At 46.2% G+C, this 23,610-nt stretch overlaps 1 protein-coding gene across 5 annotated transcripts in view; it reads right to left on the bottom strand.

The window, feature by feature from the left end:
- The window catches only part of ADCY6 (adenylate cyclase 6), a 51,564-nt gene that overhangs the window by 3,956 nt on the left and 23,998 nt on the right, over positions 1 to 23,610 (bottom strand). For all 5 annotated transcript variants that reach the window (XM_028721391.2, XM_028721383.2, XM_028721389.2 and 2 more), the window contains 12 exons: positions 14,044 to 14,069; positions 13,699 to 13,846; positions 13,463 to 13,560; positions 12,015 to 12,102; positions 11,084 to 11,200; positions 10,524 to 10,685; positions 9,752 to 9,927; positions 8,242 to 8,277; positions 6,369 to 6,498; positions 4,894 to 5,157; positions 2,659 to 2,863; positions 2,393 to 2,517 (listed from right to left, as the gene is read on the bottom strand). In XM_028721391.2, the coding sequence (XP_028577224.1) occupies positions 2,393 to 2,517; positions 2,659 to 2,863; positions 4,894 to 5,157; positions 6,369 to 6,498; positions 8,242 to 8,277; positions 9,752 to 9,927; positions 10,524 to 10,685; positions 11,084 to 11,200; positions 12,015 to 12,102; positions 13,463 to 13,560; positions 13,699 to 13,846; positions 14,044 to 14,069 (1,575 nt within the window). The remainder of the gene's footprint in view (positions 1 to 2,392; positions 2,518 to 2,658; positions 2,864 to 4,893; positions 5,158 to 6,368; positions 6,499 to 8,241; positions 8,278 to 9,751; positions 9,928 to 10,523; positions 10,686 to 11,083; positions 11,201 to 12,014; positions 12,103 to 13,462; positions 13,561 to 13,698; positions 13,847 to 14,043; positions 14,070 to 23,610) is intronic.

Here is a 23,610-nt window from a genome sequence, read left to right as displayed (position 1 = left end):
CATGTAGGGTTGCCATACATCAAGAATTCCCTGGACGTTGCTGGGATTTGGCCATCGAAAAATGGCCTGAAAAGCTCAACAACTTTGCCAGGAAAAGCTCAACAACTTTTGTGTCCGGATGTTCACTTTTTGAAATATGAAAACCCTAAGTCATGGGATTTGGGTTTTTTTTTGAGCATTTGTCTCCATTTCAGTTATTTGGCTTACAAGAGACCTAGTCCCAAAGTATTGAGGTTCAGGGCTTTAGTAGGCTTTCTGTGTCCCCGGGGAAGGACCATTTCTGAGAATCCTCCAGAAAAACAATCTCTCAAAGGACCTGTTGATGGCATTCTACCATTGCACTGTGGAGAGCGTACTAACTTATGGTCTGTGCGTGTGGTTTGGGAGCTGCACGGCCAGGGGAAAAACAATGCTATCCAGGGTTGTAAAGACTGCAGAGAGAATTATTGGGTGCACTCTTCCCACCTTAGATCAAATCTATGCTGCCAGGTGCCATAAGAAGGCGGCAGAGATAGCACATGATAGTACGCACCCCGGAAATGATCTCTTTCAGCTTCTGCCTTCTGGAAGGAGGTATAGGGTTATAAAGGCCAGGACTAGCCACCTGAAAAACAGTTTCTACGCTAATGCAATTCTGGTTCTAAATGCAGCATAAGGGGTCTCTGTAGTATAGTGTATTTAAAAATGGGGTTTTAGAGTTTTTAGGGGTTTTGAATGTTTTATGTAGTTTTGTAGTAGTTTTATGTAGTTTTTATGTAGTTTTATGTAGTTTTGTGGTAGTTTTATGTAGTTTTTATGTAGTTTTATGTAGTTTTCCAATTTCATTGTTCCGCAAGGGACAATGACAATAAAGATATCGTATCGTATTGTATAAGAAAGGAAGGTGGCCTTCCTTTTGGTATAGCCACTAGGTCTACAAGCAAGGGCTCCGCCAATTGATACTAACTCATCCTGTCTTCAGACTATTTCCCTTGGTGAATACAACCCCATGAATTCATTATCTCAAGATTCTGTGATGGCCACCCACTTGGATGGCTGTAAAAATAGATTAGGTAGCTTCATGGAGGATGGATCTACCCGTGACTATTAGTGGCAACAAGTGGAACATCCTGAGGCAATATACACACAGAGGCCACAAGGGGGTGCTGCTGCTTTTAGGTGCTGCACATGGAATCTCTGGAAGCGTCTCGTAGACCATGCTGCAAAGGGAATGCTGGCCTAGGTGGGACTTTTGGTTTGGTCTGGAAAATGAGTTCTTACTCTCATATAGTAACCAGAACTATTCAGAAGTGGTCAGCAGAGGGAGCCTTACTGACACAATGCTCCCGTAATATTATTTAATAGAAATGTGGACATCCCTCCCACTCCCATGGTCCCTGAGGCAGCTCACAACAAAGCCTGAATTGCTCCTCTTCTCACTGCAGTCTCCTCTGGACAGGATTTCCAGCTTTCCCCACCAGCCCCAATAGTGCCCCCCCCAAAAAAAACATTTGCCAGGAAAAACTGGCAGCAAGTAACAATTTTAAAGCGGTGGGTGGAAAGCTTTTCCTCCACCAGAAATGACTCCCCACAATTGGCAAAAAAATAAAAATAAATAAATGGTGATGGTGGCACAGGAATGAGTGAGCAACAATCCTCACTCCAATCCAGTTGCTCCAGCTGCTGGGTCTTAAAAATATCCCACCATCTCCTTGTGGGCTGTGTCAGTGGCGTAGCGTGGGGGGTGCAGGGGGGGCCGGCCACACCGGGTGGAACATCTGGGGGTTAGGGTTAGGGGGTGCAAACCCATGGGTTAGGGGGCGCAAATTACTTGCCTTGCCCCGGGTGCTGGCAACCCACGCTACGCCACTGGGCTGTGTTACAGCTGCCCCCACCTTGAGAAAATGCTAGCTATCAACAGCAGGGCTGCCATGCACGATGAAAAATAACTCCTTTTTTTTCTGAAATTGCTACCAAAACATCATCTCTTTTTAGTGGGGCTTTTAGATTTAGAAACGATGGGTGCTAGTGTGGAGTGAATCTTGCTGTTCAATGTTGCTGATTGTTTTGTAAGGTTTGCTGTTTTGTTGATTTTTAACTGTTTTAACTTTGCATGGGATATATACTTTTTTTGTTAGAACTCCTGTGACTAAGGCGCTCAGCATAGATTATATTATTACAGACCTATTGAACCTCTCCTAAGGAAGTAGACTTCCAAGGTTAAATCCTGGCAACCATGAGGCCTGGGATGGGGGGTCTTGTTCTTCGCATGACAGTGTAAGTCAGGCAGCCCCCCTGGGGTTATCGCTCCAAGGCTGGGGGCAAGCGTACCAGGCTGCACCCTCAACCTCTGCACGGGCCTGCCGGCAACCTTAACCATAGTCAAAACAGGTCACGCCATCGACGCTCTCACCTGAATACGGTCAGGGACACCTGTGCTGTCCATACGGCTAGAGACATTCACCGTGTTGCCCCAAATGTCATACTGCGGCTTTCGGGCGCCAATCACCCCAGCCACTACTGGCCCAATATTTAGCCCTGTGGAAGAAATGGGAAGGGAAGAAAGGATGCAAAAAGGAAAATCAGTCAAAACTGAGCAGCCAACCCACTTGCCTTAAGGACACCCAATCTCTCCCCCCAATGTGGAACACCCACCCACCCTTCCCAGGCTCCACTGACCAATTTTCATTTGGAAGTTATTGAATGAGTGTTCATTGATATATTTCATCTGCTCCATGAGCCGCATCGCATAGTCTGCCAGCGCTGTAATATGGGAGCGCCCCTCGCGGTCATACGTGCTGTCATTCAGCCCTGAAGCCGCCATGTAGGTACTGCCAATCGTCTTTATCTTCTCCAGCTGCCTGAATGGCTCATCACTGATAATCTACAGAAAGAAGCAATGGAAGGTAATTTCTACGAATGCTGAGAGAGTCTCCTTTCATCAAAATCGCACATCTGTTTTAAAACACATACAGCTCCCAAGTTAAAACAGTTCAACGCATCGTCAGAGAGTTACAACCTCTCCTAGACAATGACAGTTCTCTTTCCCAAGCTCTGGGAGGAAGACCTGTCATTGCCTACAGACGGCCACCCAATCTTAAACAACTCCTCACCCACAACAATACAGCAAGCAGACTTAACGTGGACACTGGTACCAGAGCCTGCAACAAACCCAGATGCCAACTTTGCTGCCACACACACCCAGACAACACCATCACTGGACCCAACAACATCAAACATACCATCTCAGGACTATTTAATTGCTCATCTTCTAACATTGTGTATGCTATCAAATGCCAGCAGTGCCCTTCAGCTCTCTATATTGGACAAACAGGCCAAACCCTACGCCAAAGGATAAATGGACATAAATCTGACATCAGGAATCACAAGACAGAGAAACCAGTAGGAGAACACTTCACTCTCCCAGGACATTCTATACAAGATCTCAAAGTAGCTGTCATATTACAAAAGAATTTAAGAAATAGACTGGAAAGAGAAGTTGCTGAATTACAACTTATTACCAAACTTAAAACCATGGAGAGACCTGGTCTGAATAGAGACATTGGATTCTTATCTCATTATACACGATAAAGCTATTTTTGGCCATCTCATCCCTTGCTTTTTCCTGTAAGACCAATTGCAGTCCTTAGCAGTCGTCAACAGGTTTACCACACCTATCAGCCAATCACCCATTCCCATCACCCTTCTCAGTAATACCCCTCCCCACCCTCTCACTGTATATAAAGGTCTGGTGACTTCTCTTTCAGTGTCACAGCTGTCAACGTTTCCCTTTTTTTAAGGGAAATTCCCTTATTCTGAATAGGATTCCTCGCAAGAAAAGGGAAAAGTTGACAGCTATGTTCAGTGTATCTGAAGAAGTGTGCATGCACATGAAAGCTCATACCAAGAACAAACTTAGTTGGTCTCTAAGGTGTTACTGGACAATTTTTAAAATTTTTAAAATATATTTCTACTGTTTTAAAACCTTCCATGGCCACTGCCGCACTTCTCCTGAACGGCAGAGATTTTGCCTTGGTCTCTCCTATTTCTGCTCTGTACTCGTGCAAATGCCTGGCACTAGGTGAGAGCATTTCTCAGAAGAATGCCACACAGAGAGCACCAACCTCACCCTGGCACAGGGCCCCCTAGTGGGCACAGACCCAGATGCGGATTAAGACCCCTAGAGACCCTATGCACAGACAAGATTATGGTGATGCCCCCTGTGTAATTCACAATGAAAACAATACTAAACCACAAAACAGTAAGGAAGACTAACAAATATCAAATAAAAAAAATTCCTTCCAGTAGCACCTTAAAGACCAACTGAGTTAGTTCTTGGTATGAGCTTTCGTGTGCATGCACACTTCTTCAGATCTGAAGAAGTGTGCATGCACACGAAAGCTCATACCAAGAACTAACTCAGTTGGTCTTTAAGGTGCTACTGGAAGGAATTTTTTTTTGTTTTGACTATGGCAGACCAACACGGCTACCTATCTGTAACTGGAAATATCAAAACAAAAAAAATTCCTTCCAGTAGCACCTTAAAGACCAACTAAGTTAGTTCTTGGTATGAGCTTTCGTGTGCATGCACACTTCTTCAGATACGCATCTGAAGAAGTGTGCATGCACACGAAAGCTCATACCAAGAACTAACTTAGTTGGTCTTTAAGGTGCTACTGGAAGGAATTTTTTTTGTTTTAACTATGGCAGACCAACACGGCTACCCATCTGTAACTGGAAATATCAAATATTCATTCATGTGGCACTTTCAAAACTGAAGACAAAAACAATAAACATGTCCTCCTTCAGCATCTTTTTTGGGGGGGGAGGGGGACCCTACTCATCTTTCAACCTCTGCCAATCTTCGGTACCTCCCTTTTTCCAACCCAATGCAGACAAAAGACACGCAGTTACCTCATCGAAGTCGGCAATTATCTCATTAAGCAGCCGCAGACATTCAACGCCTTCATTGTTGGCTTCCAGCTCCACGTAGAACTCTGAGAAGTTACTGATCGAGGCAAACATGACGGCGACACATTCACACGACTGGTGGTACAACTCGTCGTTGAGGCGCTCGCGGGCCAGGAAGTGAGCGGCCACATCTTTGGGCAAGATGTTGTGCAACAGCCGACGGTTGTAGGCCTGAAGCTCCTCCATCTCCTCTTTCTCACCTGTAGCCTGGGAGAGTCGCAAAGGGAGGAAAGGAGGAGGAGACCAGTTATCCAAGACGTGCGATTTCATTAAGCCTTTTGAACTTCCGCTGTTGAAGGTACCGGCCCTCCAGATGTTCTTGGGATTCCAACTCCCAGCAGCCTCAGCAAACAAGGCCGGTGGTCAGGGATGACAGGAGTTGGGAGTCCCAACATCTGGAGGGCCACAGTTTTGCCCAGCCTGCACCACACACACCAGACACAAATTCTGCAACCTGTAGAAGTTCTGTACATCCAGCAGGACTGCACATATCCACATAATTTATTCTTTCCTGCTAGTCACAGAGAGGGGGAAAGAGCAATGTTTGGGACTAAAACTCACCACTACTAACAAAAGATCTTGCTCAATCCACTCTTCAGCTTCAGGTTTCATCACTTGTTGCCCTGTCAGTAGCCATAATCTTAAAACACAGAAGCTTACACCCCTAGTCAAGAGACGCCGTACCAGTCACTCTCCTTCCTACCATTTATTTATTAAACTTGTATATGCTTTATGTTTCGATGAATCTCAGAGACATTTACATCATCATTCAACACAAAAATGCAACAAAGTACACAACAAAATGCAACATAATATGTGTGTGTGTGTGTGTGTGTGCACGTGCACGTGCATTTTTATATAATCACATTAATATTACCTAAAAGGATCCTCACACGAAATAATACAATTCAGGAATTCAAGAACCATGCTGTCATTACACTCTCCTTCCACCCATCACATCACTCCATCCTCTCAATTCTCACTCCAGTGAAACCCTCAAAAACCCATAATCACGTATGAATCCAACAGGTGAAAGCCAACCCTCCCCCAATCATTTCATCTCCATCTCTCACCTTTGGGGCTATACAAACACCTTCTCCGTCTATCTCCCCTGGGGAGATCAAGCTTTTCCTCTCACTCTGGGGTAGAAGGGTCTCTGGACACAGCCACCCATAGGCTTGACTCTCACACCCTCAGAGGGAGCATCCCAGTCAATCAAACAAAAATAAAGCAAATGTCCCTTAAAATAACTTTGAATTTATAAAAGCACCAAACTAAGTAGTTCAGAGCCAATTAAAGAAGGCATGCCAAAGAGCTGAGTAAACAGCAAGAACTAACAGCATCCTTTGGAATTCCCTGGCACCATGAGATCTCCAGAGTCATCCCAGCCTTGGCAGAAACCTCACACCCTCCACTACCTGTTGTTTCCAGAGAAAGTCCAGCCGGGCCGTAGACTCCACCTGCTGGGCATGCAGGTAGAGTGCCAAAGCAAAGAGCAGCAAGATGACAGGTGTCATGTACTGTAAGGCCACTTTCCCCTCGGCAGAACTAGGAGAAAAGAGAGTAAAGGCAAGCTGTTATCTTTCTGCGCTCCTGTGCCCAATACAGCCTTGACACAACCCCTGTGCTCTGCCTGCTCCCCCAGCCTAGGGATGCCCCCTGCTCTTTAAAAACCAACCTCAGCCCACTCTCCCCCTCTGTCCCTTATGCTTGGAGTACCTTCCTGCCATGACATCAAAGTGACTACCCGAATGCACTGTCATTACATGGTTGTTATCTGGCTTGGGTGCTACATGCAGAAGGTGGAATATAAATCGAAATGGGGAAAAATTCAACCACCGTTGTTACTCCATAAAGTCCATCACTTCCACAAAGCATTTGGCATTTCTCTGTAGCTGCCATCCCAAGCTGAAATAAAAGCTGTTATTTGTGATTCCAGTTTTTTATTTTTTTTTATTTGTGGTACGCAGTTACATGTTGTTTTTATTTAGCTTTCCTTAGGAAGCTTTGGGTTGTAGCCAAGTTATTCCTACTTAGAGCAGACTTGACTACCTTGGGTCCATTAATTTCAACAGGTCTACTCCAAGTAAAACCATTCATTGAATAATGCATGTTCATTCAAATCACTCAGAGATTGTTATATTAAGTGGTACACAAATTCCACATATAATTTGCTTAAATTTCATTTCATCTCAATGATTTATGTGTATATATACCACTTAAGCCTAACCACATATACAGTGGTACCTTGGGTTACATACGCTTCAGGTTACAGACTCCCCTAACCCAGAAATAGTACCTCGGGTTAAGAACTTTGCTTCAGGATGAGAACAGAAATCGCACGGCAGTAGCGCAGTGGCAGCGGGAGGCCCCATTAGCTAAAGTGGTGCTTCAGGTTAAGAACAGTTTCAGGTTAAGAACGAACCTCCGGAATGAATTAAGTACATAACCAGAGGTACCACTGTAACTGCATTTGCTTACCAGTATATTTGTCCCTTGCTATCATTGCTTCAGAGGACGCGGGTGGCGCTGTGGGTAAAACCCTCAGCGCCTAGGGCTTGCTCGGTCCCAGCGCCTGCCAACCTAGCAGTTCGAAAGCACCTCCGAGTGCAAGTAGATAAATAGGGACCGCTTACTAGCGGGAGGGTAAACGGCGTTTCCGTGTGCGGCTCTGGCTCGCCAGAGCAGCAATGTCACGCTGGCCACGTGACCCGGAAGTGTCTGTGGACAGCGCTGGCCCCGGCCTCTTGAGTGAGATGGGCGCACAACCCTAGAGTCTGTCAAGACTGGCCCGTACGGGCAGGGGTACCTTTACCTTTTATCATTGCTTCACCACTGCTAGGTTCTCTCCCCTCCCCTCACGTCTAAACCTGGACAGTAAGTTCCTCAGGGCAGGTACCTATATAGTGCTTCTGTCACATTGTTACTGGTATAGCATCACAATATATAAACAAAACAGCACAATCTGATGCTTGCAAATCCAAAAGACTTTTAAAACCCAGAATCTACCAGTCTCCCAAACCCTAAAAAAACAGCCTTGGGGCAGTTCCCCCCAAACTAGTACCCTCCTGATATTGTTGGACTGCAACTTCCATCAGTATGGCTTATTGTCAGGAAAGGTGGGAGTTGTAGTCCAACAATATCTGGAGATGTCACCTGTACCCCCTTGCTGTACACTTAACTTTTCCAAAGCTTTGGTAACACCTTCACCAAACCTCTAGGTAGCCTTTATAACCACAACCATTCCCCACAACCACACCAAAATTGGCTCCCTTTCTGGTTCCAACTCACCAATCTTGACTACTGTGGGTCTCATTGAAGGCTGGCCTGTTGTGAGAAGGGGGAGAGAAGAATTTTTATAGAGAGAGGCCCAAGTCACCCAAGACCAACACCCCAAGCCACCTCCCACAATGCAAGGCAAATGAGATTGAGGGCGAGTTAGAAGTGGGGAAATGGGCTGGGGGACAATGAAGATTCTGGTAGTAGATGATACACCTGAATTCTGCCCCAAGTATCTTGCAATGGGAAGAGACTGAGTAGCCTCCTCCTTAGTTTAACACCCATGTCCAGATAGAATGGATCACAATTAAGAGGTTTCTGCAGCTTTATAGAACACCCCAAGCTCAGCGCAGTTTCCTTTTTCTCTGCTCCCCAAATTTAGTTGCCTACAAATCATGTTTGCCTATGCCTGGTTTATTTTTTGTAAACCACTTCAAAGTTTTATTACAAATATATAAATTTTGTTTAATAAAAATATGCAACATTAAGCTACAGTTGTTTCCTTTCTTTCACTTCTTAGCTAATAGAGCTGCTTCCGTATATAATTTGAAGCAAATTATTTTCTCAGAGGAAGGGATGTTCTTACTCCTTTCACTCAGAAATAGATTTTTCTGCTTTAAAACTCCCCCCTCCTGAGGAAACTGCTCTCTCCTCCTGGGTGGGGGAAAAGATGTGTGCACTCAAGGTGGGCACAGAAAATACAGAAGCAGTTTGCCCAGTGATGGCTTGCTGGCTTAATTTTCCACACATGGTATAAATATGAACAAGTCAAGAAATATTCAGGAAGAATGGGTTCAAGTTCATTCCAAAAGAATTTTTGGATACAAAGTCCCACTGCATCCGGTCATATTCTTGCTGGATTATTCAGAAGGGTCAGTGAAGGAAGAACATAAGGATATGATTTATTACTTGCTAGCAGCTGCTACGATCTTACATGCAGCTAAAAGGAGAATGGTTACAGCTCCCGACGATTAAAGAACTGCATAATAAGATACGGGATTATGCAGTAGCGGCAAAATGAACTTATTATATAACATCTAAGGATTGTAATTGTAGATGACATATGTTAAAATGGAGTAATTATTGTAGGACATATTGTTTTATCTTCTAGTGCCAATTATGGATTTTCTATGTTGTGAGCTGGCTGGGTTTTTGTTTTTAAGTGGGAAAAGTGCCAAAGAAATAAGAAGCCCCTCTCATGAGATAATGCATGAGTGAGAACCTTTGGGAATCCACGATTCAGCTGATATCTGAAGGGCCACAAAACCACCACCACGGTGCTATATTATATTTGTTTCTGATGTTATTTGCTATTGTGGTGGTTTGTAGCTGGGCCCATTTTCTCTCGGTTACTCATGGCTGTTTGGAAAACTTATATTTGAGGGCAACATGGAAGAAAACAAGCGCAGGGTGGAAGCTGGAAGACCCCCCCCCCCCCACTTTAAATCACCCAGACAACTTCAGGGCCCAGGGCTGAAGGTTTGAGATTTTTCCAGTCCCAGAGGGGAGGGGGGATTCTTACAGGGCATTAGCAGCCACCAGCAGGTCGTAGTTGTTGAACAACACCCCCTGGGGGCCCTCGGCCACGGCCAGGTACACCACCTCCATCCCTATCAGCAACGCCAGCTTCCCAAGGCTATTGATGTGCAGGAAAACGGAGGAAGCCAGTAGACTCAGCAACACCGAGTAAGTGAAGTACTGCAGGGAGGAAAGGATAGAGATGTCAGGACGCCCCTTACAACAGCTAGATGTGCTCCCCAAAGCCCACACTCATTCCCTTGAGACAAGCGTGACCTCTCCTTCTCCCCCCTCTTAATTTAGACAGTGTTTGCTGCCACAATATTTTTTTAAAGGAGAGATTAGATAAGTTCAAGGAGGATGGTTCTACCAACAGGCACTATCCACTGAGAAGCAACCGGGGTAGATCATCGCCCTCGTGCCTTGCTTGTGGAGTTCCCACAGGCACCTGGGTTGTGTGAAACAGGATACTCAGTTGACCTTTGGTCTGATCCAGCAGGATCCTTTTGTGTTACATTCTCCTCCTGTCTTCACAGATATGCCACCTGCCTCAGATTTCACACCTGAGCAACCTTCAAGGCCCAGTCAGGGCCACAAACCCACAAGATATCAAGGCACTCTGTGGGAGCAAGGATGTAAAGGAAGGGAGGAGAGACCATCCTTGGACTTACAGGTAAATGCTGACCCCAGGCCCAGTCACTGAACCCTCAAGTCCCACCCACAACTCTTCACACCTCATGGAAACCGCCCCCCCGATCTTTCTGAAATACACCTACCTCAGGGAAGCTGCAGCTAGAAGCGCCATTTCCCTGGCAGGGCAGCGTGTCTGATGCCAACGAGTAGTTGAGGGCATGTAGGTGGCAGGGCCCCACGGCGGCTGGAGTAATGTTGAGAAACCCGGCAGCGCAGTCTTGGAGGCGGAGCCGGCTGCAAGCAAACTGGGTTGAGGGGGGAAAAATGGCCGACTATGTAGGGCTGACAGGGAACTCAATGCTGCTCTTGTTTGCTTTGGACTTGCCCGATCCCACCCAATGCCAGAGACTTATGGCAACCAGGATAATGGAGAGCCAATGGCTGGGCTCTGGGGCCGGAGACAGACAAAGGGTTCTTCGGAGAGTTGAAGGTTCGGAGAGGGTTGGAAGTGGGAATGCTGCTCATAATGTATACTTTCTTCCCACTTTTGCCCACTGCTAAATAGAAATTTGTACTGTTCCAAACATCTGCTTGATCCGGGGAAACAGCAGGACAAGAGAAGTGTATCGCCTTGGTTCTCAACTGTCCCCACACCAGTCAAGGCCTCACCGCAAGACCTGCCCACCTCTCCCAACCCTCATACCATGTTGACAAAAGCAGAGATGAAGACCAGCAGGATGGCAGCAACACCAGTAATCGTGCTGTTCATTCGGGACTGGATAATCTTGCGGGAGACACGCTGCAGGGCCGCTGGAAAAGGCTGTAGGGAATCACAAGAGGTCGTATGAGATGGGGGGGGCCACCACCACACACCCCGTTATGCCCAAGAGGCTAGAACAAGCCTTGACTGCCCCCTCATCCACACCAGCCTGGTTACACCAGAATCAGGTGTTAGCATTCAAACCCACAGCAGGTTCTGAACCCAGGCAATAACAGGTGGGGATTTAGCTTGCGCACTTAGGGGCAGAGCTCCTGCCTGGTATGTAGAAGGTCCCAGGCCTACTCCCTGGCATGACCTGTTGAACAGAGCAGGTTTGAGAGACCTTAGAGAGCAGTTGCCAGCCAGGGCAGCACTGGGAGAACAAATAGTCTGGCTTGGTACAGAAGTTAGCTTCCTGTGTTCTGACTGGTCTGAGGAGGAAACTGCAGGGAGATTAGCCAGAAAGCCTCTTAGCTACAGTAGGCCAGAGGTGGTCAGAAGATACTCTCAGATCCATGTAAAACCTTCCAGACCCAACTTGTTCATTGGCCTGAGCAACTAAGGGACCCTCCTCCTCCTGGCTGCTGACTTGCTTTGCCTTTCCTCACCCTTAATGGACAGGAACCTGACACCAGGACAGCAGGCCCGTCTGCTCAGCCCAGCATATCAAGGGCTTAAGGGCAGGGGGGTGACGCTGTGGCAAAAACCCAGGAGCTGCACATGGAACCAGACTGAACCCACACACTGCACCCTCAAAGGCATAAGGGGTGTTCCCAGGTGGGGTCCAAAGGCTGGCAGAGGGAAGGTCAGGGAGTCCTTAGGATAGTCAGGAGTCACAAAGACATGGGGTCCCAATGAAGAGAAAATCACTCACGCCAAGGCAGGAGTAGATGGCACAGACAAAAAGGATGGTGGCCAGGATGACAAAGATGCTGATGTAGGCGCCAAGCATCAGAGGGGAGCTGCAGGGAGACAAGGCAGAATCAGCCCCATCAGTCAGGAGAACACCATAACGCATGTGGCTTTCCACCACTCATCAAATGTTGGTGGACTCCCACCAGTCCCTGTCAGTGTGGCCAATGGTCAGGGATGATAGAATTGTGGTCCCAACAAGATCCAGGCCCCAGGTGCAGGGAAGGCAGAAGTACTGTGTAAGTTAACAATATTGTGCATATTGTTGCAAGACAGAATGTTAAATTTAAAAAATTTAAAATAGTGTATTGTGTGGGTTTTCCACTTGTGGTGACCCCTGACTCCCAAGAGCAGTTTGGCTGTGTTGGTAAGTCACTTCTCCTCCTCTTTTTTTGCTTAAGAATCAGCCTGAAAGCAAAAACCTCCACAACCACAGACTGTGCTCTCCCCACTTCCCCATTTACCCCTCCTTCGCTCAATGATATCCCCAAATTAGCCATTTAATCAGTCTAGCATATCGCCTTTTCTCACAATGTTGCCACGTGGACATTTGCCAACCCCTTCTGCATCAGGTGTGTGACACAGGCGAGAGGGGGAACTTGGGTGTCGTGGTTCAAAGTGTAAATATACTCACAGATAGACAGCACATCTATGCTCCCTAATAACTGCAACTGGAATTCTTCCCTCCTCTTCCCCTAAAACATTTGTGGCAGCAAATAATTTTACTGACTGGAATCCAGGCAGAGTTGGCTAAATATATGAGGGATATCTTGGGTTATCCAACTGGAAACTGAAACCCATTGGTTCAAGCAGCGTTCCTCCACACTTGTGGACAAGGAGATGGAGTTGAGAGAAGGACTGTGGTTTAGTGGAACGACACCTGCTTTGCATGCAGGATGTCCCTGACTCAATCCCTGGTGTCTCCAAGCAGAGAGGGGAAAGACTCCCGTCTGAAATCTTGGAGAGCTTCCACCAGCTGGTGCTGACAATAACGACCAAGAAGGGGCCAATAGTTGGAATTGGTAGAAAGCAGCTTCCTATGACTTTGAGGTTCCCCCGGCCCAATTTCTTCCCCAGTGTCAGGGTGTGCCTTGATTGGGAATCAGCGGCTTGAGGGTCCTGTGCATCTGTTGGTGGCACATGATGGCAAGTAGTGCATAATAAGCCTTTATGAGAACTAGGTGTGCTTAGGACTATGCATCTATACATGCCACCTTACCTCGCCTATGGCTACCATATGCAGCAGTGGAGAAGTGTAGGATGCAGACCCACTGCACATACTGGGATCCTGTGAAGCGTGTGCCTTCAATGCGTGTGCACATGAGCACGCACACACGGGCATGAATGCATATGTACCACGTTTGCAGAAAGAGCACATGACGAACGTACTCTTGCATATGTGTCACTCACTGCGGGAAGATGACAATCTGGATGCAGCAAATGAAGCAGAAGACAAGGACGGTGCAAGCCACGTAGCCGCCAAAGCGGGTATCCACCTTTTTGGAATACTGCAGGGTGGAAGGAGAAGAGAAAGGGAAGTTACCAGCAGGGAGTGGGGGTGGTTCTGCCTGAACCGGAACAAAGAGGTGTGGGATTTCCATGTCCAGACTGAAAGCTGAAGACTCCAGTAGCAAATGGGAAGGTACCTTCTTCTCCAGCTCTGGCTTCTGGAAAGTGAGCAGGAAGCGCTTGACATGGTCCTTGCGCAGCTGGTCAATGCTTCGAGCATCAATGGCCCTGCCCAGAAACTCATCAACTTCATCTTCAGGGTTCAGGGCCTCCTGCGTGCTTCGGCTGCAAGAGGCAATGTCCCAGTTTTATGACTAGTTGTGGGGGCATCAAGTGGCAGTAAAGCAAGCCTTGCCGGTGAAGTCCCTCCCCCCACATTCATCTCGCCAGCTCCCAGACTGTCCCAACACAGGCAAGGGGCTCTAACTGGCACAGCCTCCCTACCCGCTGCTAGGGTCCCAAGAGCGAGGCAAGATACTCACTTGTCTTTGCTGGAATCATCAATACCCTGAGAAAGGAGAGGGAGACACAGAGAGGAAACAGATATTTATATTTATTCATAAAAGTGTTTTTGTACCACCTTATCTTAAAATACCAGGGTGGTTCGCAACAACAAAATATTAAGAGCCATTCAAAACAATTCAAAAAATCATCCAAGTGACTGGCTAATCAAACAGCTGCAAAAGCCTGTTGGCCTAAAAACAGTATTCAAGAGACACCAGAAAGTCAAAAGCATGGATGCCCATCGGAGCTTTGCTAGAAGACTTCTCCACGGTGTGGATATCATTCAAGTGTTCACAGAAGATTTTAAGAAAATTGTATACACATGCACAGAAAATGTAGAACTTGTGATCTTTTTAGAACATGAATATATAATCATGCAGTCTTTACTGTGAATGTCTAAAGTGCAGAGATGGCTAACAACTGTGAGGGAATGCTATTAGTCTTGCAATACCTGCAATATTTATTTATTTATTTATTTATTTATTTATTTATTTATGAGAGCGGTGGGGAATCTCCAGTGCATTGGTCCATTAAGGGGTCCAATTAGTGCTCTGGGGTCATATCCCCCAAACCATACACACGCACACACCTGTCAATCAGCTGGTGGGTTGGGAGGAGAGTTGTTTAAAATCCTGCTAAGTATTGCTTCACCAAAATACTGCTAATGTGGTATAGTGGTTAGAGTGCCTGGGAGACCAAATCCCCACTCAGCCATGAAACCCGCCGGCTGACCTTGGGCTAGTCACCACCTCTCAACCTAAACCCGGGATAAAATGCGGAGGGGGAGAACCATCAATACCAACTTGAGTTCCTTGGAGAAAAGGTCGGATAAAAATAAAATATGAATAATAGTAGTAGTAGTAGTAGTAGTAGTAGTAGTAGTAGTAATAATAATAATAATAATAATAATAATAATAATAATAATAATAGAGAAATATCTACGTAAAATATTAAAACAGCAGAGCATAACATACAGTTATTAAAACCACATAAGATCAGGACCTCCTGCCAATATAGCAGTTCGAAAGCACATCAAAGTGCAAGTAGATAAATAGGTACTGCTGCAGCGGGAAGGTAAACGGTGTTTCCGTGCGCTGCTCTGGTTCGCCAGAAGCGGCTTAGTCATGCTGGCCACATGACCCAGAAGCTGTACCCCGGCTCCCTCAGCCAATAAAGCGAGATGAGTGCCGCAACCCCAGAGTCGGCCACGACTGGACCTAATGGTCAGGGGTCCCTTTACCTTTTAAGATCAGGACACAGCAGTAGCCAAAAGACCTGGGGGAGGGAATGGTATTCACCTGGTGCTGAGAAGATAAACCAAGTCAGTGCAAGGCAAATCTCTCTTGGGGAACACATTTCAACGACAGGGTGCAAACAGAGAGGAAGTTCCATCTTGGCTCCCCTCCCACCTCTCCTTAGATGGAGGGAGCACTTGAAAATAGGCTTTCAAAGTCACCCAAGTCATTTAGAGACTTGAAGGTCAAAACCAGAACTTTGAATCGTGCCTAGAAGCAGACAGGAAGCCACCACAGTTGATTTCAAAACTGGTGAGAGACAATCAAAACCCCAAATTCCCAGCAGCAATCTTCAGTATTTTAAACCTTCTAAGCTTCTAAGGGGGAAAGGAGGTGGACTTGCCCTGCCAGACCCCTAAACCATCTGCTTTTTGCTGGCTGAGAGAATGGCTGCTTCTTGAAAGCACTGAAGTGTTGGATAATGGCAGATTAAGTTGATGGACTATATGGAATTGGCGGAAATGACTGGCAAGATCCGAGACCAGGGAGAAGAGTCGGTGGAAGAAGACTAGAAAAAGTTTAAAGACTATTTATAGAAATATTGTAAAATTAATGAATGTTAGAAGAATGTTGGAATGAAGTTATATGGCTTTAGTAGAAATGTTATAAGGAATTAAGTATAAATAGATTAATAGAAAATTAAAGGAAAAAATAAGGCAATAATGTGTTAAGATAATTATAGGATAGAAAACAGAGGAAGATGGAAAGGAATTGCTGAAACAATTAATAGAAGTGGAATACAAAAAGGGAGGTGTGAGGAGGTCGTTGGAAATAAGCGAATGAAAGATAAGATATTGAAAATGTTTGAGGTGTTTTTAAATTGTTTTTGTTTGTTTTTGTTTTGTTTTGTTAGTTTAATGTGTTATGTAGTGTTTTTGTATTGCTCTTTTTCTTTTTCTTTTCTTTTCTTGTTTGTAGTGTTGTGTTGTAATTGTTCAAAAAGTAATAAATATCATTTTTTTAAAAAAAGAAGCTTCTAAGGGGGCTCCTTATATAGCACACTAAATACAATAATCAAAATGGGATGTTATCAGTGCATACTAAACTGCAGCTTGGAATCTCGGCCAAGGAGAAACCACATCTGGTGTACCACCCAAGGTGGTAAAAAGGATCTAGAAGCTGAGAAAGCCACTGGGTTCTCCACCAAAATAATAATAATAATAAATTTTATTTATATCCCGCCCTCCCCAGCTGAAGCCGGGCTCAGGGCGGCTAACAGCAATAAAACAGTACAAAAGTACAGCATAAACAACATTCTAAAAATCATTCATTATAAAATTAATTAATTCAAGCCACTGGCAACCATTGGGCCATAGCTCCGCGAAGATTGCCGAGGGAGGGTGTCAGGCTGTGCCCTGGCCAAAGGCCTGGTGGAACAGCTCTGTCTTGCAGGCCCTGCGGAAAGATGTCAAATCCCGCAGGGCCCTGGTCTCTTGTGACAGAGTGTTCCACCAGATCGGAGCCACAGCCGAAAAAGCCCTGGCTCTAGTTGAGGCCAGCCTAACTTCTCTGTTCGAATAACATCCGTCCGAATAGCATACCAAGACTACAGATCTAATCCTTAACTGCAGCCAGAACAGGCTGAACCACACTTTCTTGGTCAGATAAGCCATGCATAGTAGCTCCATCCTGTCTCGATTGAGTTTCAGTTCAAGAACCTTGCCCCAAAATGGAATGTTTGTAATGTCGGGGGGCGGATGAGGAGGGAATATTTGGATGCCCTTTATCAAGAATGGTCATAGAATCGTAGAACTGTAAAGTTGGAAGGAACCCCAAGGGTTATCTCTTCCAACCCTCTGCAATGCAGGGCGATGCTTATACCTTGATTTTCTTTAAAAGGTAGTCTTATCTCAGAAAGAGACATTTTTAGCCCCTAGACCCCGCAGATGAAACTACCCCAGGCAGATGTAATGAGCCAGGAAGGGCAAGGATTGAGCATCCAGGGAGAAGGCTGCCCCCATCCCTCAGAGCAGCCTGTCGGTGGCCTCAGGCCTCAGCGACAAAATGTGACTCAGTGGTGTTCTGAACATGATCACAGAGACGGCAGTAAAGGAGGCATTCCAGTCCGTGCAGATATGAGCAATTCTGCCTTTGAAATGATTAGCAAATAAGTCGCAGCTGGCCTCTGGGGAGTCTTTAACAGCTGGATATGGGCTCAGATGGAGAAGGTCACATACCCTCCAGTGGATGGCATTGTGAGGTAACAATGGTGAGGGGGAGGTGTTGTTCCTTCACTGAATCTACTCTGTGTCAATAATGGCAATCATGAACAGTTACCTGCGTTTGGTTGGATTCGCTACTGCCAACACCATGCTAGCCAGTGCAGCAAACCAAGGAGCAAATGGACTCTTTCTAGCGGGATTGTTTCACCTGTCTGAGTCACCTCCATGTTGCACAGAGCAAAGCGTTGACAGAAATACTAGCCCCAAACTGCCCAAGGCCTCTCAGGAATCCAACAGCCTCTGAAAGCAGGCCATCTTAACAGGTTCCTCTTCAACAGGATAGCCGTAAGTCTAAAGTCCTGTTCAGGCACTTGAGTCAAACTCATAAGGGCCCAGACTGTGTATGGGTGGAAGAAACTGTTAAGTTGTGGGTGAACATATCAGATGACACAGCGATTCTTCAAACGGCTCTTGTTTATTCACAGGCCAGGAGAGAACTGAACTGAAGGGTTCAGTCAGCCTGCTTATATAGAGTTCCAGTACAACGTTACTGTAACAACTTTCTAAAACTATCCAATCACTGAACGTCACTTTTGATCCCTTATTTGCATAACTATCTACAGTATCCCCCTGCTGGCCCAGGGTGAGAACTTCAGTACATAACAGAAACATTGGCCCCACCTTGTGACATCCCCAACAAGCAGAGTTCCTGGTCACCATCCAGCTGAATACACTTTTAATCTCTTTCCAGACCTGAATGTGAGAAGCCTGGGAGTAGATATGTGGGGCATTGGGGGAAAGGGTGTTGCTGGTGCCCACAACACAGTTCTTTGCCCTCACGCCTTTGGCCAAGTAGAGCTTAATCTGAGCAGGAAGTGATCCAACCATAATCAGAGGAAAAGGTAAGTAACTCAGAAATTCATGTAGGGCTGAAGTGACCCCAAACTGCTTCACTCCTAGGCCCCAAGCACAAGTCAAAGCCTGAGCCCAGAGACTTTCCTGAGGCACCAGAACCACCAACAAACCATTCCACTGTATTGAAGTAGCTAAACTACAACAACAGCTGCTGGGAGCAAAGGGCACTGCCAGATCATGCAACAGCCACCAGTATCGTGGCAACCAATCAGCCACTACCAAACCATGTCAGACAATGGGCTGCCACCACTGGCAGAGTTGCTCCTCCTACCATGCTAATGAAGCTCCTCCTAAGATGCAAAGAATGCCATGGCAACAGATGCCACACCACAAAACCCCAAGCAACCAGTGCCATAGCAACAACCTGCAATCGAGCAATCACCAAAGTAACAGCAACCCTTCACAGTGAATGACACAAGACTACGGGTCGTCCCTTAGCAACCAGCAAACTGTGACAATATGATGAAGAAGAGCACATTAAGTGGTAGTGGTGGTTTTTTTAAACTCTGGAATTATGCAAATTGGTGTAAAATCTCGCTCAATTCACACTTTACACTGTTGAAATCAGGGTAGCGGCTACAAGGTTCTGTATACAAGTTTTCTATTGCCAGAAATTGAGATAGTCTAAGAAATGATAGGTCATAGAGACTAAGAAGTCTGGATAGATATTGCATTAAAAAACCAACCTCCATGCGGAGCTGACAGCGTTTAAAATCCCTAGACAACCATGTTTTATTTATGCAGGGCAAATGGGATTTTTCCAACACAGAAAAAGGAAGGCGCAGTGAGAACAAACAACTGTTGCAATGCACGAAGTCTCACTTTAAAAAACCCAACACTCTTGGGTTTTGAAACCAGGGAAAGGCAGCTTCAGTATTGGGGGATCTGCCATCTATTCTCAAGAAACATGTCTGTGGCCTGGGAGTATATTTTGTGGCACAATCGGATCCCTTCAGATGCGGTCAGGCTCTGTGATAAAGTTATCAACATCTAACAATAAGGGCCCTCATAGCCGTGGAACAAGTGTGTAGAGGCACAGCCAAGGTCGTTCTGCAGAAACTCAGGATTAAAATGTCACAGTTTGCTTAAGCATTGGTGATCAGCTCAAAGGGTCTTGTGGGTCACACCCTGGCCATGAGAGCCGAAAACTTAGCCATCTGTATTTTCTCATTCACGCACGGGCTGTGGGGGCTACAAACTTGCTTTGGTTTTGTTTAAAATAAAAGCCAAGGCCTCAGGATTGTGCAGAAGCTGGTAGATTTCATGCTAAGGCCTCACTCAGTTCATAGACTCATAGAACTGTAGAGTTGGAAGGGGCAACAAGGGTCATCTAGTCCAACCCCCTGCAATGCAGGAATATTTTGCCCAACGTGAGACTTGAACCCACAACCCTGAGATTAAGTCTCTTATGCTCTGCCGACTGAGGTATCCCAGCTATTTAAATAGGTTGTCACCTTGGCTTTTTGTGAGAATCTCACAAAGCAAACAACATGTAGTAACTTATTTTTTTATATATTAAAAAATGCTTCCAAAGTCTTAAAGTTAGCCAGCACATCAAGATAATGGCCATAGCCATGTTAGTTTCGAAATCTCCCCCTCCCTGACACACACAAATTGGGAACAATAGCTGCCCCAATGTGCAACAACTGTTGCTATAACAATGCTCCATGCAATTTATGAAGCAAAATAGGGCTGGGAGGAGGGAGACTTAGAAAAGCAGGGCATTGTGCCGAGGTCACAGGAAGGAAGGAGGAAAGACTCAGGGGAAGCAAGATTCCAGTTCTCCTAGAAAGACCAAGGGTGAGGCGTGCCGGCGGGTGGGAAGAAAAGGGTGAGAGAGAGATAGCTGGTGGCTGTGGCGGCTGATAGCAGGGGAAGGAAACTGGGTCCAGAAGGGGACCTTCCTCCAAGACTCTCTTTGAGATGTGCTCGACACCTGCAGCAGAACGGAGGCAGCAGAGCAGACCGACTCTAAGCAAGAGGGGAAGGAATGTTTTTGAAAGCTTTTCCATAGAAGAGCACTCCATGCACAGAGAAAGTAGGGGAGAAGCTGGTCTTAAAATGGATCTCTTCTCAGCTATGCTTCTTTTATTACATGGGCAGCATACAGAAGTGACCTTGCGTAGTCAAAATAGCACCATTCACACATAAACATACAGAAGAACCCCAGAGTTTGCCAGTATATATATATATATATATATATTTTGAGAAAAAAAACTCACAGCAGCCCAAATATGTTCAGCGGGCAGAGAATGCTGGCCAGTTGCATGTGAAGTGGGAACAGAAGAGGTCAAAAGTGGTTGAGATCCTGAACAGGAACACTCAATCCTACTACAGTCGTACCTCGGGTTACATATGCTTCAGGTTACAGACTCCGCTAACCCAGAAATAGTGCTTCAAGTTAAGAACTTTGCTTCAGGATGAGAACAGAAATCGGGCTCCGGTGGCATGGCGGCAGTGGAAGGCCCCATTAGCTAAAGTGGTGCTTCAGGTTAAGAACAGTTTAAGGTTAAGAACGGACCTCCGGAATGAATTAAGTACTTAACCTGAGGTACCACTGTATATTTTGTTGCAAGCCTCACATGTACCAGCTCTCAAGACCTCATCCTGCTCCATAGGCAGACCCAGCCTGAACTTCATATCCTGGGAGGTGGGGAGGTGGGGGGAATGTGGATGATTAACAGGGAGGGGAAGAATTACTCCTTCCAATGCTAGATCAGTAAATCCTAAACTGTGTGCCATGAAATAAATTTAACAATTTATGTAATTTGAGCCGCACCATACTTGGCAACAAAGGAAATGCATCCACTGCAACTCTGCACAATTTCACTGGGTGGTATTCAACACTTGTCCTACTCAAAGTAGGAGACCCACCGAAGTTAACAGCCATGACTAACAAAGGTTGGTTAATTTCAGTTGGTCTACCCTGAGTAGGACCTAGCTGAATAAAACTCATAGACCTTGCCTTGCCCCTTCGCAGCAGCCTCTGGTAGGAGCAATTAATTCTGCTATATCACTCCGCTGGGTGCAACTGGAGCATGTAAATACACTCCATGTATAGATAGACATAGCAGAATTACTCGCCCACTAGGAGGCCAATGGGACGCGGGTGGCACTGTGGATTAAACCACAGAGCCTAGGACTTGCCGACCAGAAGGTCAGCGGTTCGAATTACTGTGACGGGGTGAGCTCCCGTTGCTCGGTCCCTGCTCCTGCCAACCTAGCAGTTCGAAAGCACGTCAAAGTGCAAGTAGATAAATAGGTAGCGCTCTGGTGGGAAGGTAAACGGCGTTTCCATGCGCTGCTCTGGTTCGCCAGAAGCGGCTTAGTCATGCTGGCCACATGACCCGGAAGCTGTATGCCAGCTCCCTCGGCCAATAAAGTGAGATGAAAGCCGCAAGCCCAGAGTCGGTCACGACTGGACCTAATGGTCAGGGGTCCCTTTACCTTTAGGAGGCCAACAGTTACATCTCTGCCTGAGTAGCAAAACCAGGTTTGCACACTGGCACCGGGGTCTTGCACAGAAATCTAGGGGGCGACCTCCTTTGAGAAGTAAGAGACCTCCTCTTACTTTTGCACATTTTCTCAACATAAAATCTGTTCAGATGAAATGGAGGCGGGAAAAGGTGTGCCCTACTTATCAGACGATAACTTGGGGAAACACCGGATTAAGGGCAGAAAGGGCTCGGGCTTTTGCTACATGAATGCCCAGAAAACCTTGGGAGGTTCCCCTACCCACCAAATAAGCACACAAGCAACTCTCATTCTTGCCACCCAAGCAAGATAGCCCAGAGTAATTCAGGCACGAAATTCTTCCTAGTTAGCCGCTCACCTCACCTCTCGCTCGGGTGAGTGCCTGATTGGAAACAACCTGCACTGAAACTGCCCCAGGCAAAATCCACCTGCTCAGAATGGCCGCTAGCAACACACCCTCCCAACCAACAAGCCATAAAAAGAGAATCTGGACATTCTCCCACTCCCCACAGAAGCCACCACTTCAAAAACCCTTTACACACAGAAGACTTTCCTCTAATGTGGAGAAGAACTGTCCAGAGGGCTGTAATAAATGCTCTTTCACATGTGAATGTGTCCCTCAGCCCTAATGCTTCAAAATAATCCTCCTAGTTCCTGAAGCAAGCACCTTCTGTCCTGATAGCTGTTGTATTTCTTAATCAGCCTAAGAAACCCAAATGCTTTGGATTTATCTGGCAAAGCTCAGAAGGCCATGTACTCCCAACGCCTTCAAAACCGCATTGTAACTAGACATTTCTTCACCAGAGGCCAGACTTTAAAGAATCCACACTCTGCCCCCACCCATTCAGTTTTCAGATAAAACGGTCAATTAATAATAATAATAATAATAATAATAATAATAATAATAAATTTTATTTATATCCCGCCCTCCCCAGCCGAAGCCGGGCTCAGGGCGGCTAACAACACTAAAACAGTACAACATTATAAATACATTCTAAAAATTAATTAAAATACAAATTGATGGCAACCATAGACTAAAGCTTTGTAGAGATTGCCAAAGGAGGGAGTCAGGCTGCGCCCTGACCAAAGGCCTGGTGGAACAGCTCTGTCTTACAGGCCCTGCGAAAAGATGTCAAGTCCTGCAGGGCCCTTGTCTCTTGCGACAGGGCATTCCACCAGGTTGGAGCCGCAGTCGAAAAAGCTCTGGCTCTAGTTGAGGCCAGCCTAACCTCTCTGTGGCCTGGGACCTTCAAGATGTTTTTATTTGAAGACCGTAAGTTCCTCTGTGGGGCATACCAGGAGAGGCGGTCCCGTAGGTATGAGGGTCCTAGGCCGTATAGGGCTTTAAAGGTTAAACTTAAAAATTGTGATTCTCCAGTTGTAGAACGCTTCACTTTTTAGCTCTGCCCCACATCTGGGTCTCCAGACATTTTGAAAACCGTCCTGTTTCAGCCAACATGGAGCCAGGGTGGGTGGGCTGGGGTGACATGGGCATGGTACCCAATTCCTGCTTACACAGTCCATCGGAAGCATGAAAGAGTTTCCTTCCCTCAGCGCCTTGCTGTGCCTCCCCCTGAGAGAGCTGGCCCCCAGGTATTCAGGAGCCGAGAAAGCCAATTTACTTTCTGGCATTTCTACCCATCCTGTGCTCTGAGGAGCTCTCGGTTGTGTGCAGAGTTCTCCCCCTATCCCACTGTAT

Source organism: Podarcis muralis, chromosome 2 (assembly GCF_964188315.1).
Source record: "Podarcis muralis chromosome 2, rPodMur119.hap1.1, whole genome shotgun sequence".
Classification (NCBI taxonomy): Eukaryota; Metazoa; Chordata; class Lepidosauria; order Squamata; family Lacertidae; genus Podarcis; species Podarcis muralis.
This window is presented reverse-complemented; position numbering and strand designations above follow the sequence as displayed.